General features: G+C 44.4%; 1 protein-coding gene across 1 annotated transcript in view; it reads left to right on the top strand.

Moving 5' to 3' along the window:
• The first annotated feature begins 14,895 nt into the window (after positions 1–14,895).
• The window catches only part of LOC146859269 (germ cell-specific gene 1-like protein), a 162,711-nt gene continuing 159,745 nt past the window's right edge, over positions 14,896–17,861 (top strand). The window contains exon 1 of the mRNA XM_085649954.1: positions 14,896–14,972. Within this exon, the coding sequence (XP_085506080.1) occupies positions 14,915–14,972 (58 nt within the window). The 5' untranslated portion in view covers positions 14,896–14,914. The remainder of the gene's footprint in view (positions 14,973–17,861) is intronic.

Here is a 17,861-nt window from a genome sequence, read left to right as displayed (position 1 = left end):
AGTTGCTGCTTATGCCTACAATGTGGACCAGCGATTTGTGGTCTGTGTGCCACATCGTGTATTCCACCACCAAGATTTCATTCATCCCGGAAGAAGAAAGAAGAACAAATGATGTTATATGAACAGATCAACGGATTGATGAAGATTGATATCTCTTAAGGGCAAGTAGGGGACAAGGAGGGAATGTGGAAATATGGATTTTTATGATCAGTTATGTCCCCTATCTTGGACCCCAACGGTTTCATGTATAAATCACAAGTACATGTATGTTTCCTCCAGTTCCAGTTATGAAGACGCAAACACATGTGCGTCCACCGTCAACATGTCCTCTTTCAGATCCGCCATGAATGGGCCGGATATTCTATTCCTAAGTATGAAAGGCCACCGGCTTTATATGGTTCATTTATGCCATTTTACAGTCCAGGCGAGTAGGCCCTGATTCTGCCATTAAGCCTTTTCCTGCCTTCTGCCTCTGAAAGCTCCAGTCTGAGCTCGCATCTGTATCCATGAACTTTGTCCTACTCCCTGTGCGGCTAACGGTGCCTGACTCAACCTGTCTGCTTGCCAAAAACTGTATTTCACCTTCGAGATTATCTGCTCCGCTCCCCATCCAATGCATTCCTGTCTAGTAGTTTAAGTAAACATTCTTCCAGCTACCGAGCAAAGGGCCCGGCTTCTCTGTCTTTATGCAAGTAATTCATAGCCCTGTTACTATGGAAGATTTCTGCCCTCGCATCTAGTGTAGACACTTAGACGCTTGTACACGCACTAACAGTCAGTATAGTCAGTATAGAATAAGATTCTATTCTAAGAGACCTCTCTTTTTGGATAACATAGTTCTTTAAACATAGGATGTAAGATATGATTTAGGATTAGGTTGACATAACCCCAGACTTCTGTCTCCACATGTAGAGCTAAATGTCAAGTCCCCTTCACCCCCTAGTTGCACGTCAATCACACGTCATGCTGCTGCGCGCGCATCTCTGCCAAGTATTTCTGCTGACATTGCGAAATTCTTTCATGGAACCACCCATTTGTGACATCATAGCTATATGACGTTCTTTTGTTACGCCTAGTTACACCCATTTTAGTTACGCATGTATGATTTTATCTCTGTTATCAACTGTTACGCCTCCTGCATCTGTTTCACTATAATGCCTCTTCTATAAATATGATTATCTGTCAATAAAGTATGGTCCTTCACTTCCTGAACCTTCGTGGTGATGGAATATGGAGTCCTCAATTCGAATTGATTTTGGAATAAAGCCCGTTCCGAACCTCTAATACCACGGATTCTGCCTCTTATTTTACTGAGCTATTATTATAGATTTTTCCGCATCAAATTAAGTTCCGGTAATTAAATTATTTACCACACAACGACAACTGCAGTGAAGTGTGCTGGTGTGAAAAACTGGGTGCATGCGAATCATACTCTGAGAGTTCCAAACCCAAAAGAGGGAACTGGTAAAGAGTATTTTGAAGAATCAGATTCCAGTGATGATGAAGACCCAGAACCAGTGAGAAAAGAAGCAGAAAAAACTCCAAGAGAACCATTGGGAGTCTCAGAAAGGAGATCAGATTCTGTAAGAGAGCCGGAAGTTTCAAAAAGCAGTGAAGAAAAAAGAAAAGAAAAGAGCAATTCCACAGAGATTACTCCTGAATCAGAAGAGGAGGAGACTGAAGAACCACTTGAGATTATACTTGAAGAAGCAGGGTCAGAAGAAGATAGAGAGGGACAGATTGCGGAAGACCCCCGAGGAGGTGTAGGGAACTCTTCTAATAAGCTAGGTGAAGGGACAAGTAGACAGCAAGAAGATTGCGTGTCGGAGACCCGAGGAGGGACAGGAGTAGGGAAGTCTCAAATAGTGGTGAAAGAAACTGTGGAGGAAAAGAAAACTGCTAGAAAACGAAAACAGAAGGCACTTGAAACAGAATTGGATGAGAATGAGAATGAACAAACAGAGGGTCGAGTTCTGAGAAAGAGAACTTGGATTGGAGAAAGAAACAATAAAGAAATTAGGCCGAAAAAGGTGATAAAAGGAGATCGTTGGCCTAACAACAGAGTAAAGAGATTGAGATACAGAGTAATAAGAACGAATACATCAAATGCTGAACAAGTAAATGAAGTATCGAATCAAAATGAAGTGAAAAGAAAGGAGCAAGAAGAATCAGGAGAACCTGAGGAAATAAAAAGAATAAGAAGACCCAACCAAAAGTACAGATCACCGGAATGGTCTTATGTGGCACTGTCTGAAGAAGGAGAAGAAGAAACAGTGACTCGAGATAATCCGGAGGGGATCTTGAGAAAAGTGGTTGAGGAAAAAGAAGGAATCTTAAAAGTTATTCTGACTGACATTGGAGAAGAGTCAGATGCACAAGATGTTGTTGATGATCTGATACAATTTAATGTTGCTGAAGAAGAAGGAGTGAAAACTGATGAATATCCAAATTGAGTGAACTGAAAAATCATTTGGAGGAAAAGTGAAAAGAGAAAGTCTGAAATTCAGTTGTCTGCCGTAATCCAAAGCATAACAGTAGTGGAGTAGTAGAGGCTAAGTCAAAAGACAAGGTCAAAGTAATAAAATGGCTAACATAGAGGATAATCAAAGTAGATGTGCCTTCTTTAAAAGATGGTGTAGAATGTGCTGCTGCTGTACTGGATTATTAATGCTACTATGGGGAGTTTTAGTTTTATTAGTTACTTTTAAAGTTACATTTGAGATGCATACAGAAAATATGACAGATATAGAGAAGAATTCGCAAAAAGTAGTTTTGAATAGAATTAGTAATACTTACATACACAAAGATAGGTCAATTAATAATTTTTCTAGTAATGTTTTTTCGAAGTTGTTGTACGAATATGTGAAAACAATGGAAGTAAGGGATTGCTACGTTTGTATGCAATTACCTGCATCCGTTTCAGAGGGTGTTACTTATCATCATTTGCCAGCTACATATGGTATTTCATGTAGTATATTAAGTAGTGTTTTTTATTTGTTAGGGAAAGTAGATTATAGGATGTCTAACAGAGATAGTATTTTTGGGCATTTGCCAATGAACAAAGAGCTGAATCCAGCTAAAGAAGCTAACACTTTTGGTGAAATTTTTATTGAAGAAAAAGGATTAACATTAGATTACATTTTTAAGAATAATTTAACTTGCAGTCTGAAAGAAGAGGAGAAAGCTTTCCTGGATATGGTAGAGGAAAGGAGATTGAACATGCATGAGAAAGCAGGGAAATATGAAGTGAGTGAAACAATTTGGGACATTGAGATGGGAAAAGAATTGAGAAATGGGGCTAGTCCAACTTTAGCTCTAGATGTACCACAAAAGGGTAAACTATGCATTACAAGAAGGAAATCCCAATATGATACATATTTTGTTGGGACTAGTGAGTGCCATGATACATACTTCATTGCAACAGGTTGGGGTTTCAGAGGTGGAGAAGATACAGTTTTCCCAGGAGTATATTATGTTTGTGGGAATAAGGCTTATTACAAGTTGCCTGACCATTGGTATGGCACGTGTTATGTGGGTTTGGTCTTTCCAAAGATTTTTCATATAGATAAAATAACAGATGTAGAACATATTAATTTACTAATGCGTTTCAAGAGAGAAACTTGGTCTGAAATCGTGGATGATATTTTTGGGGTTTTAATTCCAGCAGTGGGAATTTCTTTAACCCCTTCGACGCTTATGACGGAACGGTTCCGTCATGCACGTCGGTTGGGCTGTGCTTATGACGGAACCGTTCCGTCATGGCCCCGCCCGCGCTCAGAACCTTCAGCACTGCGCGGAAATCCGCGCAGCGCTGAAGGGGTTAAATGCTTATGGAATTCGGAAACTGTCAACAGTGGTGGATCGCTTATCGACAAATACCGCTGGGGGGTTTCTTTTAGTGAATACGGAATTAAGTGCCGTACGTGCCATGTCAATGCAAAATCGACTTGCCCTTGATATTTTATTGGCCAAGGAGGGTGGAGTTTGCAGAATGCTGAAAGTTCAACATTGTTGCACTTACATTCCAGATGAAAGCAAAGACCTGAAGGTCTATATCAAAAATATTACTGATTTGCATGAAGAATTAGTACCACTTGAAGCTGAGAGTTTATGGACTAAAATAGCTAATAAAGTGATAGCTGTTAAAGATTTTATTGCAAAAATAGGTAGTACTATTATAGGTAGAATATTGTTTCCTTTAACTTGCATAATTATTGCTTTATTGATACTGAGATTAGTGTGTGTGTGTTGTAAAAACAGGGGAGGGAAGAAGAAATTGGATAAAGAGAAGAAAAACAAAAGGTTGAAAAGAGAACCACAAGAAATTGAATTAGAAGAATTGAGGGAGAGTGTTTATTTGGAAACAAAGAGGGATGATGAAAGAGTGACTGGTGTGTAGTGTTGTGTAATGAGAAAAAGACATTTCCGATTTCTCCTAAAATGGGACTGAATTTTCACTAATTTTTTTTTTTGGGGTTTATTTGGTGATAAAATCACCAAAGGGGGGATTGCTAGAGCAGAGTTTTCAGTTTGAAAATAACTGGGTTTTGAAGCTCTGGTATGTCTATTTGTTATATTAATTTACTAATTATTAATTATTAATTATTTGTCTTGTGTAAGTGTTTATACTTACTAATCAACTCGTTTGTTTTAACAAGAGAGAATTACACTTGGGGATGCATAAATGTGCTATTTAACAATAATGTGCATGTTTTCATGTTTAAACGTTGCTGAGTGCTGTTTATTTTTAAGCACGAAACGCTTTTCGAATTAATGCTTTTCTATGTTGCAAGAGCTAGATAATTGCATACACATAAGGGTATTAGTGGGGTTAACACTGTTCAATCACTATGCTGTGGTAACGTTGTTTTTGTCTCTTTTAATTAAGATGGTCTATTGTGGCCTATTGTGGCCTAAATAAAGATGGCCGATACGAAAAGCCTGGCCTCGAGTAGAATTCGTGACGAGAGAGAGCCTTGCTGAATATGGTCCTGAAGTCAGCTGACCACAGTCCTTGCTTTGCTTGATTGAAATTTTCCGTGAGGACAGCAGCAGTTTTGGGTGATCTCCAAGTGAAATGAAGCGTCCTTGGCAGCTTTGGGAAAACAAAGGAGCTTTAAAGAAAGACTCTGAATTATGATCTCATTGCCGAGGAGACGTGGAATTACACGATACAAATGTATTTTTTGGTTCCTGTTCCGTTATGTTTATTTTGTGATTTTTCCTGAGCAGAGATTTTCAAATGTAGCGATGCTACATCCTTTCCTTCTCGCTTTGCTCAGAGGTTTGACGGAAGAAGTTATTACAAATTATATTTTTCTTTGTTCGATTTGCTATAAGAATTGTTAGCCTAGAGAGGGCTTTGCCACTTGCCATTTGCCTTTTGCCGCGTTCCGAATCTGCGTTGGTGAGGATCGTTGCTGAGAGGACTTCGTCTTGAGAGACTTTACCGAGAGACTTGTCCTGACCCGTTCTGACATTTAGCTAGAATAGGTAACTATGAGAAAAATGATTTATTCTGATTGATTTCCTTTGACTAATTTTAGATAAAGCAATATAATTTGAATATGGTGTTGGTTCTTATTTCTTGTCAATTATTGAGTATCCTATTTTGATTATTATTGTATAGATTGTTTAGATTATGTTTAAGGGCAGTCTCAATAACCAGATCTTATCGACCCCGATATAGATGCAGGGTGTCTAGGAGTTTTTCTTTCCACAAGTTATTGCTGGTAGAGTATTTGAGCGTATGTTAGTGAAATGGGCCCTAGTGTATGAAGAATGTATGTGCGTGTAACTGTGAGATTACTCTATCTGTGGAAGTAGGGATATTATATGCACCCTGATCTCTATCAAAGGCACAGCCCTATTCAGGTCCCAGGTGCAACTCCTCCCACCCATCTAGATGCAGATCTCTCTATTCAGCCCTGTGCTGACTCGCCCTGTCTCCTGGAATTCCCCAGCCCCTGTCACTCAAACACCAGACAAGGAATACATAACCTAGCAGAGGCAGGTTTGGATGGTTAGACAAGAAAATACCTACTTTCTAAAAGTGGTATTTTCAAACACAGAATATTAAAACCAACTTCACTAAACGATGTATTTTATCATTCTGAGTTCAGGCATACTAAATTCGAATTTCTACCATGTTTCCTGAGTCAGTTAGGATTATAAGATGTAATAATCAAACTGCCCATTCTGGCCTATGGAGAACAGGTAGCCATGCAATAGTGAAAAACGAAAATGGCTGTAACTCACTATTAGAGCATGCAACACACACCAGGGCATGTCCTACCTTATACTTACAATGCACCCTGCCGTTGGGCCTACCATAAGGGTGTCTAATATGAAGAAAAGGGAAGGTTTAGGGACTGGCAGGTGGGTGCACTTGCCCAGTCAGCATGACAGTACTAGACTGCACACAGGCTCTACAATGGCAAGCCTTAGACACACTTTTACAGGCTGCTTCTGTGGGTGGCACAACCAGTGCTGCAAGCCCACCAGCAGCATTTGGATTACCAGACCTGCGCACTCCTGGTGCACCGTTCTAGGGTCTGACAGGTAAACCAAACCAACCAATGATGGAATCACTAATTCATACATCAATTTACAATAGGGAGCACTTGCACTGTGGCACTGGACAGCAGTGGCACAGTGCCCAAAGCATCTAACACCAGCAAAAACACATGAGGCAACAGCAAAAATGGAAGGGAGACCCACGCCAAGGTGCCAAGTCTAACAAGTTCCAATGAGGAAAAGGGCTGGTGTATTGCATAAGAAACTAACCTCCTTCAAAGCACTGTCTGTACAAGCTGTACTTCAATTGGCTTGCAGTCATTTAACCAAAGGACATCGGGGTACTGAGAAAACGCAAGAAGTCCTGCATCAGCGGTTTTCTGGCCAGAGGTACGTGCAGAGACCACTCAATACTTTAAGAGATGTTCAAAGTGTCAACTAAAGAATGATAAATCTATGCTAAAAGCTCCTGTAGAACTCCCTTTCCAGTAAATTGGCATGGATTTGGTGGGTCACCTGGGTTTATCCTGGTACATTCTGGTATTAGGAGACTATACTCTGGGGTGTTTCCTTTGCGAGGCATTACTGCTATTCACGTTGGCGATGTTCTCATTCCTTTCTTTCCCCGAGTTGCTACCTCTGACAAAATCCTGACAGATCCAGGATGGAGTTTTATGTCCCAGATCAAGCAATCGATGTTACAGATAACCCACTTGAAGATTTCTTTCTTCCATTTACAAACTGATGAGTTAGTACAATGGTTTAACCAAACAAAAAAACTGATGCTGAGGAAAGCAGTTAGGCTGGCTGGTAAGGAATGGGATAAAGTCCTGGCCTTCATTGATTGTATTTACCTGAAACGCACCTAATGGCTCAATGAAAGTTAAATCTTTTGTTTAGCTTCCAACCCAGGTTTTTGTTGGATATGGTCATGGAGAAATGGGAAGAGGATGACTACAACAAAAAGACAATACAAAATGTCTTGGTAGATTATAAATTACTGCAACTGTGGTTAAATACAGCACAACAGTTGGTCCTGTGGAATCTTTTGAGGGCCAAGAGCAGTATTTAGAGGCACAACAAAGGTCAAGAAGAATAAGAGATAAGGCAGGGAGGACTAAAGGCATAAATTGAGGGAAACAACAACGTTGAAGGAATAAAAGAACCTCAGCAATAACGCAGCATGTGGCCAGGAACCTTCTTGCTGAAGAAAGCGTCTTAAAGACTGCCATTATCTCCTATACCCCAAAAGTGCTCACCCTAACTAGGATTTGGGGAGCCAATCTGAAACTCAGGACATAGTTTTCAATTTTTCATGCTACGCAATAAGACGCCTTGCTGTGCTGTGAGAAAGGGAGAGAGCAGGAATGTGCCACATCTATCTTAATAGACAAAAACAATCATGCCTGCAATTCAGGCATCGTTGCACCATGGTTCAAGGGTGCCTGCTTTGAAGCCAGGCTGCCAAAATTACACAAGCAGAGAGCAGGAGCCGGGTGCGCCAGGCCCTCTCAAAGTAGCGCCCTGGCCCTCCCAAGGTTCATATAGGAACAGAAACAATTACATATATATATATTTCTTTTCTTAATGTTTACATGGGCCTGCAGATTTGCTTTCTGAGCTTAACTGGCAAACCAATGCGGTGGGCTGCTTGAAGTGCCTGTGATAGGTTCACACGGTACTAAGGAGATGACATATGACCAGAGCTGCTGGGATTTTCTGATTCTGCAGGTGTGGTGATTTCCGCATAATTATGAATTGGCGGCTTGTGTCAGAGTGCCAATAATTTGCTGACTTTAGCAAAAAAAATTTCTAGTTCAAGCGGATCAGAAGTTACTGAAAACACTATCGAGTGTTGCCGCGCAGAGGCGGGTTTTTCTCATGGACAGGCAGGCAGGTCACTTCTCTGTTGCTGATTTCTGTATTTAGGTGTTGAACTGATATTAGTGGGTGATATATTTGGTCACACAGAGTTCACGTGTAAAAAAAAGAAAATGGTGACAACTGGTACAAAATATGCCACAACAATCTGCATAAGTTGCCTTTTCTTGTCACATCATTTAGTACATCTAGCCGTATTATTGGGTCCTCCCTATCCAGGTAATTAAAGTTGGCCCTGCATATGGCAGAAACAATCTGAAAGAATTGTGCCATCCTTAGAAAAGTAATTGAGACTATGCATACAATCAATTCCTCTCACAGTAGAGTATGGCTTTAGTTTCTTCCTGCCGTGACCCTATCCTCTATGTGTAAATAAACACTGCCAATGCCTCACGTTTTGGCGTTTCTGAATTGAAAAGATTTTTACACCTTTCACTAATGCAACCCAGAGACAGAATGGGCAGGAGCAGGGGAAGTTTCTGTTGTACAAAGACCAGTATTGGCAGCTCTTCTGTGGCACCGCTGGCATCATGCACTGCCCCTGCCCTCCCTACTCCCAATCTCAGAGGTGCTAGGCGAGTCTGACATGGTTAGAAGGACCTGGAGGCGGAGACAACACCCTCTGGGGTGCAGGGACTGTGCGTTTATTCTCTCTTCCTGTCGCATGGATTGGCAGGCTGCTGCAGCCCCCCTGTCCTAAACCAATAGGATAATATACTGGGCTGATGCACTTGCTACAAAAATGTTCCTACAATCTGTAGAGTTCAAATATTGCTACTCAGCTTTTTCATTTTCGAGTAAATATTAGGACAGAAGAGACTGTAAAAAAATGATATGTCTTGCCATCAATATAAAAAGTCTGAGCTTCTAGGTGTCCCTGATCCCTGATAAACAACATGCTTATTTGAGCTGCAAATAATTGGGTTTTGGGGTATTTTGAAAGGCTGAGCACATAACCCGCTTAGACCTCTAATCTTATTAACTATCAATTAACTCACAGATGTGGTGGTGTCTTTTCGTCAGAAGCCCAGGCCCACCGCTTCCTCAACTGCTGTGGCTCTACAGGGTAGAGGCCTTAAGGAAAATACTAGACTCTTGACAAGAGGAAATGGTGGCGGGAATGGTGCAGAGATGAGAAATGGAGATTAATGAGAGGAGAGTGTGAGGATAGAAAAGAAGAGGGTAAGGAATAAAAGGTAGTATAACAAAAAAAGAATGGTAAGGAAAGAGGTGGGTGAAAGAAGGGTAAAGTAGAGTAAAAGGGAAGAGAAAAAATACGACAGGAGGACTGATTATGGAGGAGAAGGTGAGTGATGTGTGTCATAAAGTATAGAATGTGATGAAGACGTGTTACAGGTGAGGCATAAGAGGATATAGCAGGAGAATGAGGGACAAAGTGGGTGATGGGAATAGGGTGATTGACAGATCTGAACCGAGAAAGGGACGAGAGGTGGTGGAGAGGAGCAGGGGAAGGTGACGGTGATGGATGGGGAGCATGAAGGATTAGGATGATGAGGAACAAAGGTGCTCAGAGAGGAGCCTTATGAGCAGATGCTGAAATGTGTTGGGCAGAGAAGGAGTGTTAAGAGGAGAGTGATGGGTGGTGAGGGTGAGGGTGATGGAGGCAGAGAGGGTGGTGGAATAGAGGGAGAAAAGAAAAGGCGGGAACATGCCAGCCACAATTCAGAAAAGTCTGTCGGTCTAGAGGCACTCACATGAGCTGTATATTTCCAGTGTCCCCCTCAAATACCTTCCACTCGAGGACTGGCAGCTGAACATTGCTGCGAAAACGAACCACCAAATTACAACTCGAGTCACAATCCTCAGATCAGGGCTCTTAGCACAGTGGCCAGCAGGGGAAGAACAGGCTCGCGTTTGATGTTTGGCCAGTTGCCAACTTTGATCGCTCTTCCAATTGTGAGTGAATGGACGGCAGTGCGATCTTCCAAACGTCGCATATCCCTTTGAAATATGGAGGTCCCTCAAGTGTTTACAGGTCTTCTGCAAGCACACACTGTATCATCCAGGCCTTGGTGCTGCTGCTGCCAGTGGACAATAGCTTCAGGGCAGCAGGATTGCAAAGTCCATTCCTGCACACTCACACACGCACAACCGCTTGAAGAGACACAGTGCAAGCTTCCTTTGCATACACAACGTTATTACCCCGTAGGCTGCAGCAAGGAAGATAAGGCTGACAGAAGAGGGTGAGGTGGAGGGAGGGAAAGGTGAGATGGAGAGAGAGGAGGTTGTGTTTCCAAGAGGGGTAGTTGAAGCAGAGAGAGGGAGGGCGGTGGGTAGGAGTGTGAGAGAGAGAGAGAGACAGGTGATGCACAGAGAGAAAGGAGACTGAGGAAGAGAGAGTGAGGCAGGTGCGGTGAAGAGTAAAACTTGGAGGCGGGCGAGGAAGAGAATGAGAGAAAGGCATGGCAGAAAAAGAAAGGTGAAGCGAGAGAGAAGAATGAAGTGGAAACAAAAAGAAGGTGGAAATGGAAGCACAGAGAGGTAAAAAAGAGAAGAGATTGAGGCACAAAAAGGGAGGGTGATGGGAAATAGAGATTAGGGTGAGATGTGGAGAGAGAACGAGGAGGCTACTGCAGGGAGACACAAGGGTAAGATGGGTGAGACGGAGAAAGAGGAGGGTGAGGTGAGTGGTGTAGCTGGGGGGAGGGGCAGTCTGCCCCGGACGTTACTTTTTTTGTGGGGGGGGGGGGGGCGGCAGCGAGCCACGAGCGCAAGGTAACTAGGTAAGTTTTGTTTTATTTTATCCTCCCTCGTCGGCATTCACGCTGCTAATCGACCCCCCTCCCACTCGTTGTTGCCTGTCGCTCGCCAACTACCCCCCCCCTCCCCGCTCGGCGTGGTCATTCGCCAGCATCCCCCGCCCCCCTCCCTTACCAGCACTTGGCGGCTGAAAATTGATGTATGGCCCTGGGAGTCAAAAGCCCTAGCTACACCACTGGGTGGAGTGACAAGAGACAACAGTGAGGGAGCAGGATGCAGAGGGTGAGGAGAGCGAGGTGAGGTGGAGACAGAGTAGAGTGAGACATAGAGAAAGGAGGGTGAGAGAAAGAATAGTGCGGTGGAGAGAAAGGAGCGTGAGACAGAGAGAAAGAAAGTGACACTAAGTACAAAGGAGATAAAGAACTTAGGTAGAAATTAAACACTTGGAAATTGAGGTAAAACGAGTAAGCACGACCCCCATAGTAGGCAGCGCATCCCCCACAAGACTATACAGCATGCCCAGACCCAGACCTCAGACACCCAGGAGATGCTACACAAATCCATTCATCATCATGGTCCACCCATGCTTCTTCGTGGACCACCCATGCAGCTTCCTGGCCCTCCCATGCTTCTTCATGGTCCACACATGCTTCTTCATGGCCCACCCATGCTTCTTCATGGCCCACCCATGCAGCTTCATGGCCCACCCATGCTTCTTTATGGACCATCCATGCAGCTTCATGGCCCACCCATGCTTCTTCATGGTCCACCCATGCAGCTTCATGGCCCACCCATGCTTCTTCATGGACCACCAATGCTTCTTCATGGACCACCCATGCTTCTTCATGAACCACCCATGCAACTTCATGGCCCACCCATGCTTCTTCATGGACCACCCATACAGATTCATGGCCCACCTATGCTTCTTCATGGTCCACCCATGCTTCTTCATGGACCATCCATGCAGCTTCCTGGCCCACCCATGCTTTTTCATGGTCCACCTATGCATCTTCATGGCCCACCCATGCTTCTTCATGGACCACCCATGCAGCTTCATGGCCCACCCATGCTTCTTCATGGTCCACCCATGCTTCTTCATGTACCATCCATGCAGCTTCATGGCCCACCCATGCTTCTTCCTGGCCCACCCATGCTTTTTCATGGTCCACCTATGCAGCTTCATGGCCCACCCATGCTTCTTCATGGACCACCCATGCAGCTTCATGGCCCACCCATGCTTCTTCATGGACCACCCATGCTTCTTCATGGACCACCCATGCTTCTTCATGGACCACCCATGCTTCTTCATGGACCACCCATGCAGATTCATGGCCCACCCATGCTTTTTCATGGTCCACCCATGCTTCTTCATGGACCATCCATGCAGACTCATAGCCCACCCATGCTTCTTCATGGTCCACCCATGCTTCTTCATGGACCACCCATGCAGCTTTATGGCCCACCCATGCTTTCTCATGACCCTCCAAGATTCCGAAACCTGAAGTCGGGCCAGGGTCGGAATGCACCATCTCTTAATCTTAATCAGAGGACTGCCCTGCTGCTTTATGTGGTCCACCAATGGAATCGCCTCTGTTCTGAAGTGAGTAATCCTACCAGCGGAATCCCATGTTCTAGGTTGATTATCAATCTGTATCCTCCCGATAACTTGTGGACTAGGAATATTCTTGAGTAAATTCCTTTCTCCCAGTCTTGTGAGGGAACAGGCACCTCTACCTTCTACATCTGGAGACCTTGAATCGCCTGAACGAATGACCTCTTCTTCTATGGACATTCTGCCCATGGAGTCTCTTGACCCCTGAGTCTGCGGGAAGAGACACAATCTCTGTCTAGTGTCCTTTCCTGATGGTATGGAGAACTCAACAGACTGAAGAACACTCTTCCCAAGCCTTCCTGAAGAACTGTTGCCTTCCTCTAACTGGACATTCACACCCATGTCCAGAAGTATTAGGGCTTTTCTTACATTTCAATTCCTTGTTTCAGCTTTTGAGGATATATATTCAATGGGCGTGTAAGGGAGATTGTTCTTGATGTCTCAAAGGCTGAAGCAAGGACAAGGAGATGTAGGTGTAAACAATTATAAAAAGGGTCCAAGCCCATCAGAAACATCATAGCTACTCCTGAAGTCTCCTCTCAGAGACAGGGATAAAAGACAGGGGTACTCTGGGAATGTAAGCCTCTTCATGGCACTCAGTAGAGGGGGGGGATGGCTTTCATTTCAGAAAGGGGTCACTTCATAGATAATGACTGGGAAGGAGGAAGTAATGCGCAGGTACATGTTGTGGTGATTGCATGTGTGAGTTGGGACTAAATATGCATGTGATGGTTGTACAATCATGTGTGCATGGGGACTGCAGATGCTGGTGCTGCTTACACAGGTGCATGTGGCGGTGATTGCACAGGTGCATGTGGTGCTGATTGCTCGTGGAGGCGGTGGTTGCACACATGCTTGATGTAGTGATTGTACATGCGCCTGAGGTAGGGGTCACAGGTGTGCATGATGATTGCAGGTGCTGGTTACACAGGTACATGTGGCGGTGATTGCACAGGTACATGTGGTGCTGATTGCTCGTGGAGGCGGTGGTTGCACACGTGCTTGAGGTAGTGATTGTACATGCACCTGAAGTAGGGGTCACAGGTGTGCATGATGATTGCAGGTGATGGTGATGGTTACACAGGTACATGTGGCGGTGATTGCACAGGTACATGTGATGCTGATTGCTCGTGGAGGCGGTGGTTGCACACGTGCTTGAGGTAGTGATTGCACATGCACCTGAGGTAGGGGTCACAGGTGTGCATGATGATGGCAGGTGCTGGTGGTGGTTACACAGGTACATGTGGCGGTGATTGCACAGGTACATGTGATGCTGATTGCTCGCGGAGGCGGTGGTTGCACACGTGCTTGAGGTAGTGATTGCACATGCACCTGAGGTAGGGGTCACAGGTGTGCATGATGATGGCAGGTGCTGGTGGTGGTTACACAGGTACATGTGGCGGTGATTGCACAGGTACATGTGATGCTGATTGCTCGCGGAGGCGGTGGTTGCACACGTGCTTGAGATAGTGATTGTATATGCACCTGAGGTAGGGGTCACAGGTTTGCATGATGATTGCAGGTGCTGGTTACACAGGTGCATGTGGCGGTGATTGCACAGGTACATGTGATGCTGATTGCTCGTGGAGGCGGTGGTTGCACACGTGCTTGAGATAGGGATTGCACATGCACCTGAGGTGGGGGTCACAGGTGTGCATGATGATGGCAGGTGCTGGTGGTGGCTACACAGGTACACGTGGCGGTGATTGCACAGGTACATGTGGTCATGGTTGTTTAGGTGAACGAGGCAGTGAGTGTACATGCACCTGAGGTGGTGGTCACAGGTATCAATGGTGAGTGCACGGTATGATGTTATGTTGCATGTGTGCCTGGTGACTGTACACGCATGTGAGGTGGTGGTCGCAGGAACCCTCTCGGTCGGTGAACGCTCAGCCAGGGATGGGCAGGGTGGCTGCCACCCTGCCCATCTCCTCTTCCTAGAAGACAGGCCCTAATGATGATAAAAGGCTCTATTCCCCCGCACAGCTGGAGGCTGATTGCTCCCAGGATTAGACCGCGTGCGCTCCTCCGACAGCTGCTCCCGCCTTAATCAGGAAGCCGGGTGGGCCGCGGGATTACAGTGGTGGGCCCGGAGGCCGGGAGCAGAGGGAGTGCGGCGGGAGAGGGCGGAAGAGGAGGCGTGGGGACCACCGGCCGCAACAAGAAACTCCTCAGAGCTGGCGAATGAAGTCCGAATGGTTGGTCTGGCTCGAAAATAGCGCCCAGAAGCAGCCTCTGCAAGGTGGGTGCGGCGCCAGTCTACGTGACAATGTGTGTGAGGGTGTGGGACAGTGTGCCACAGGTGCGTAATGGGGGCAGGGGGCTTCGGGCCCTGTGATGCATGGGGGCCTCAGGTACCCCTTAACTCATTCTTCTGGGGGGTGGCGGGGGGGGGGGGGCATCTTTTTGAGTTTCGTTACTGGTGTGTTACTGAAATATTGCCCCAGTTTATGTGATGGTGTGTGACCGTATACATGATAGTGTGTTGTTAAAATAGCGCGTGTAACACAACAGTTTGTAACAGAGTACATGACAATGTTTTTTCTCACACACTGGAAGCAGGGCCGGCTTTAGAGCTGTTGGCGCCCAGTGCGACAATGTTTGTTGGTGCCCCCCAATGACCACCTCTGCCAAGGATTCCCTAACCACCACCCTTTAACAGTGCCCAAGTCTCCATAACCAATCTCTCTCAGATGCATTTATAGCACCACTCATACCAGTGTAGGGTGTCAGAGCACTTTGCCTCACACACACATTACACAGAGACAATCAATCATACGTGTTTAATTCAGTGTATATGAAATGTTACATAAGCCAGAGGACTACAAGGTGTAGGAGTCACGTCATCCATACTGGCAGGCAGTGTAATTTAATAGTGCTTGGTCTAGAGAAGCACAAACTCAGTATTTATAAAGGAATACCATAGTTGAGGGTTTCCTTTAATAATAAGAATAGATTTCTGCCCAAATTAATCCTTTTTGCAACATTAATCTTTGCTCAAATCTATACTTTGAAGGGTGCATGCAGTTCTTTGAAAAAAGTTAACAGTTCAGTACAATTACAAAGTGCATAGAATGTAAATAGGTCAGTGGGTTACTGCTTTTAAAAGATACATCATTTTGTTACTTGCAAATTATAAATTGAAATGCTAGATTTGGATTTTAATTTATAAATTGCAAGTAACAAAGGGATCTCTCTTTTAAAAGCAGTTAACCACTGACCTATATACATTCTATGCACTGTGTAATCTGCTCGGTATTAGTTTTCAGCAACAGGCGCATTAACCCACTGAGCTACTTTATAGTGAACAAAACTCCGTCGCTCTTCAGAAAGAACATCAATGAAAGGATTTATCCTGACATTTTTTGTTGCCAGAAAATTGCTGGAGGGAACGAAGGCGGCAGCAGGTGCTTTAAAATCAATAATATTCTTGCAAATACGGCGCCCCCACCCCTCCCCGGAAGCCAGCACCCGGTGCGGTGGCACCGGTCGCACCGCCCTGGAGCCGGCCCTGACTGGAAGTGCTTGCAGACAAGTACCAGTGTTGTCTTGTGCTTTATATGTTTTCAGCGGCTTGAGACCCTCACGGGAGAGTTGTACCGCATTATAAGATCCCTGATTGATTGATATCACACGTCGGTCTCTGGGCGACGACAGCATTTTATGTCGCTGGCTGACGTACGCCAGATCTATTTAAGTTTTTCGAGGGGGAGGAAGGAAGCAGTGTGGTGCAAAGTTACCGCGCATACGCAATTTCGTGCAGTAGTTGTTGCTGTGTGCAAGGCCACTGACGTGACAGGTGACGTGTCTCGAAGGCTTGCTTTGCACAGCGGTAACTCCAGGGAGGCGGGTCCAACCAGCCTTGGCACGTGAAGCCGCTCAGCGACGACTTCCAATGGTGCATCGCAATGGCAGAATCCGTTGTTTTCAGTATGTCGAGGTGCTTTATAAAACATGTACATTATAAATAATGTCAATCTTCATGCTGGTAATATCTCATACGAAGTGAAGTATCGCATTTACCATTACCGTTCTAGAGGGCGTGAACATTTCAAATATGCTCTTTTAGCCACATAAAATACCTTTCGCTAATAAAATATTAAAACGGTTAGAAATAGTTAAAAAAAATAATAATAGCGGGAATACTTTACCAGATAGATGAAAAGTATATTTTTCTTTCTCGGAGCAGTAACCTCTTTGTTCAGCTTGTTTGAGCATCTGTTTGCGAGCCTTTAAGACATCACAAAACACATTCGACAGGGGGGAAAGGGAAAGACAAGTTTTATATTAAATTAAAAAACATGAATTTCATCTGATTGCAGTAAGTGATTTCAATACTGTTAGTTCGAAATTCACAATATCAAAATATATATTTTTTTTAGGATCGTACGTTTATTACTACAGTGTATACTTCATATTCCATTCCTCTTACTTTGGGCGTGTGAAATTCGCAGAATTTTCTTTTACATAATTATGGGAAATTTCAGGAAAATTGCAAATGTTTTAGCGTGAAATGCGTCCTACTGACCATTTTGGACAGGAAAATATAAGTCATAATGAAAAATACCGCAAAAAAAAAAGTACAGTGGACCGCTGCTGCTCACGTTGTATTCCTTTGAGTCGTTCCAGTTGTTCCTTAATAGGCTGTTACCCAAACAGAATTAAAATTATATGCCGTGATTTACCGCGTAATTGCAGAAATTTCATGGTAACAAGCATGGTGTGAAATCCAGCAATTATGTGAAATTACGCCAGCATATTGAACCATTCACGCAGGCGTAATTATTCTTATAGTACAACTTACGTGGCCTGAAAAAATAATGTTTAATGCCTCACAGAGTCTACTCTGGAATCCCTCTACAAAAGAAACTAATTGGGGCCATACTCACAAGGCCAGGTTACCATATTATTCTCTAACAGCTCACATTCACCCCTCTGTGCTCTGGTTAGGGTTACACACCTTGGTGTCTAACTACTGCACATGAAAAAACTGCAGGGCACAATACACACGTGCACATGTGTGGAGTGTAATATGACTGTGTATGTGCAATATGCTATTTATTACTATTGTTGAGGAAGGGGAGGGGCATGAACATGACTCACTCAAAGCTTCGCCCCTTGTGAATCATGG

This window comes from Triturus cristatus, chromosome 3_2 (assembly GCF_964204655.1).
Source record: "Triturus cristatus chromosome 3_2, aTriCri1.1, whole genome shotgun sequence".
NCBI classification, from domain to species: domain Eukaryota; kingdom Metazoa; phylum Chordata; class Amphibia; order Caudata; family Salamandridae; genus Triturus; species Triturus cristatus.
The sequence above is the reverse complement of the archived record's forward strand: the minus strand, read 5'-3'. Positions and strand labels throughout refer to the sequence as shown.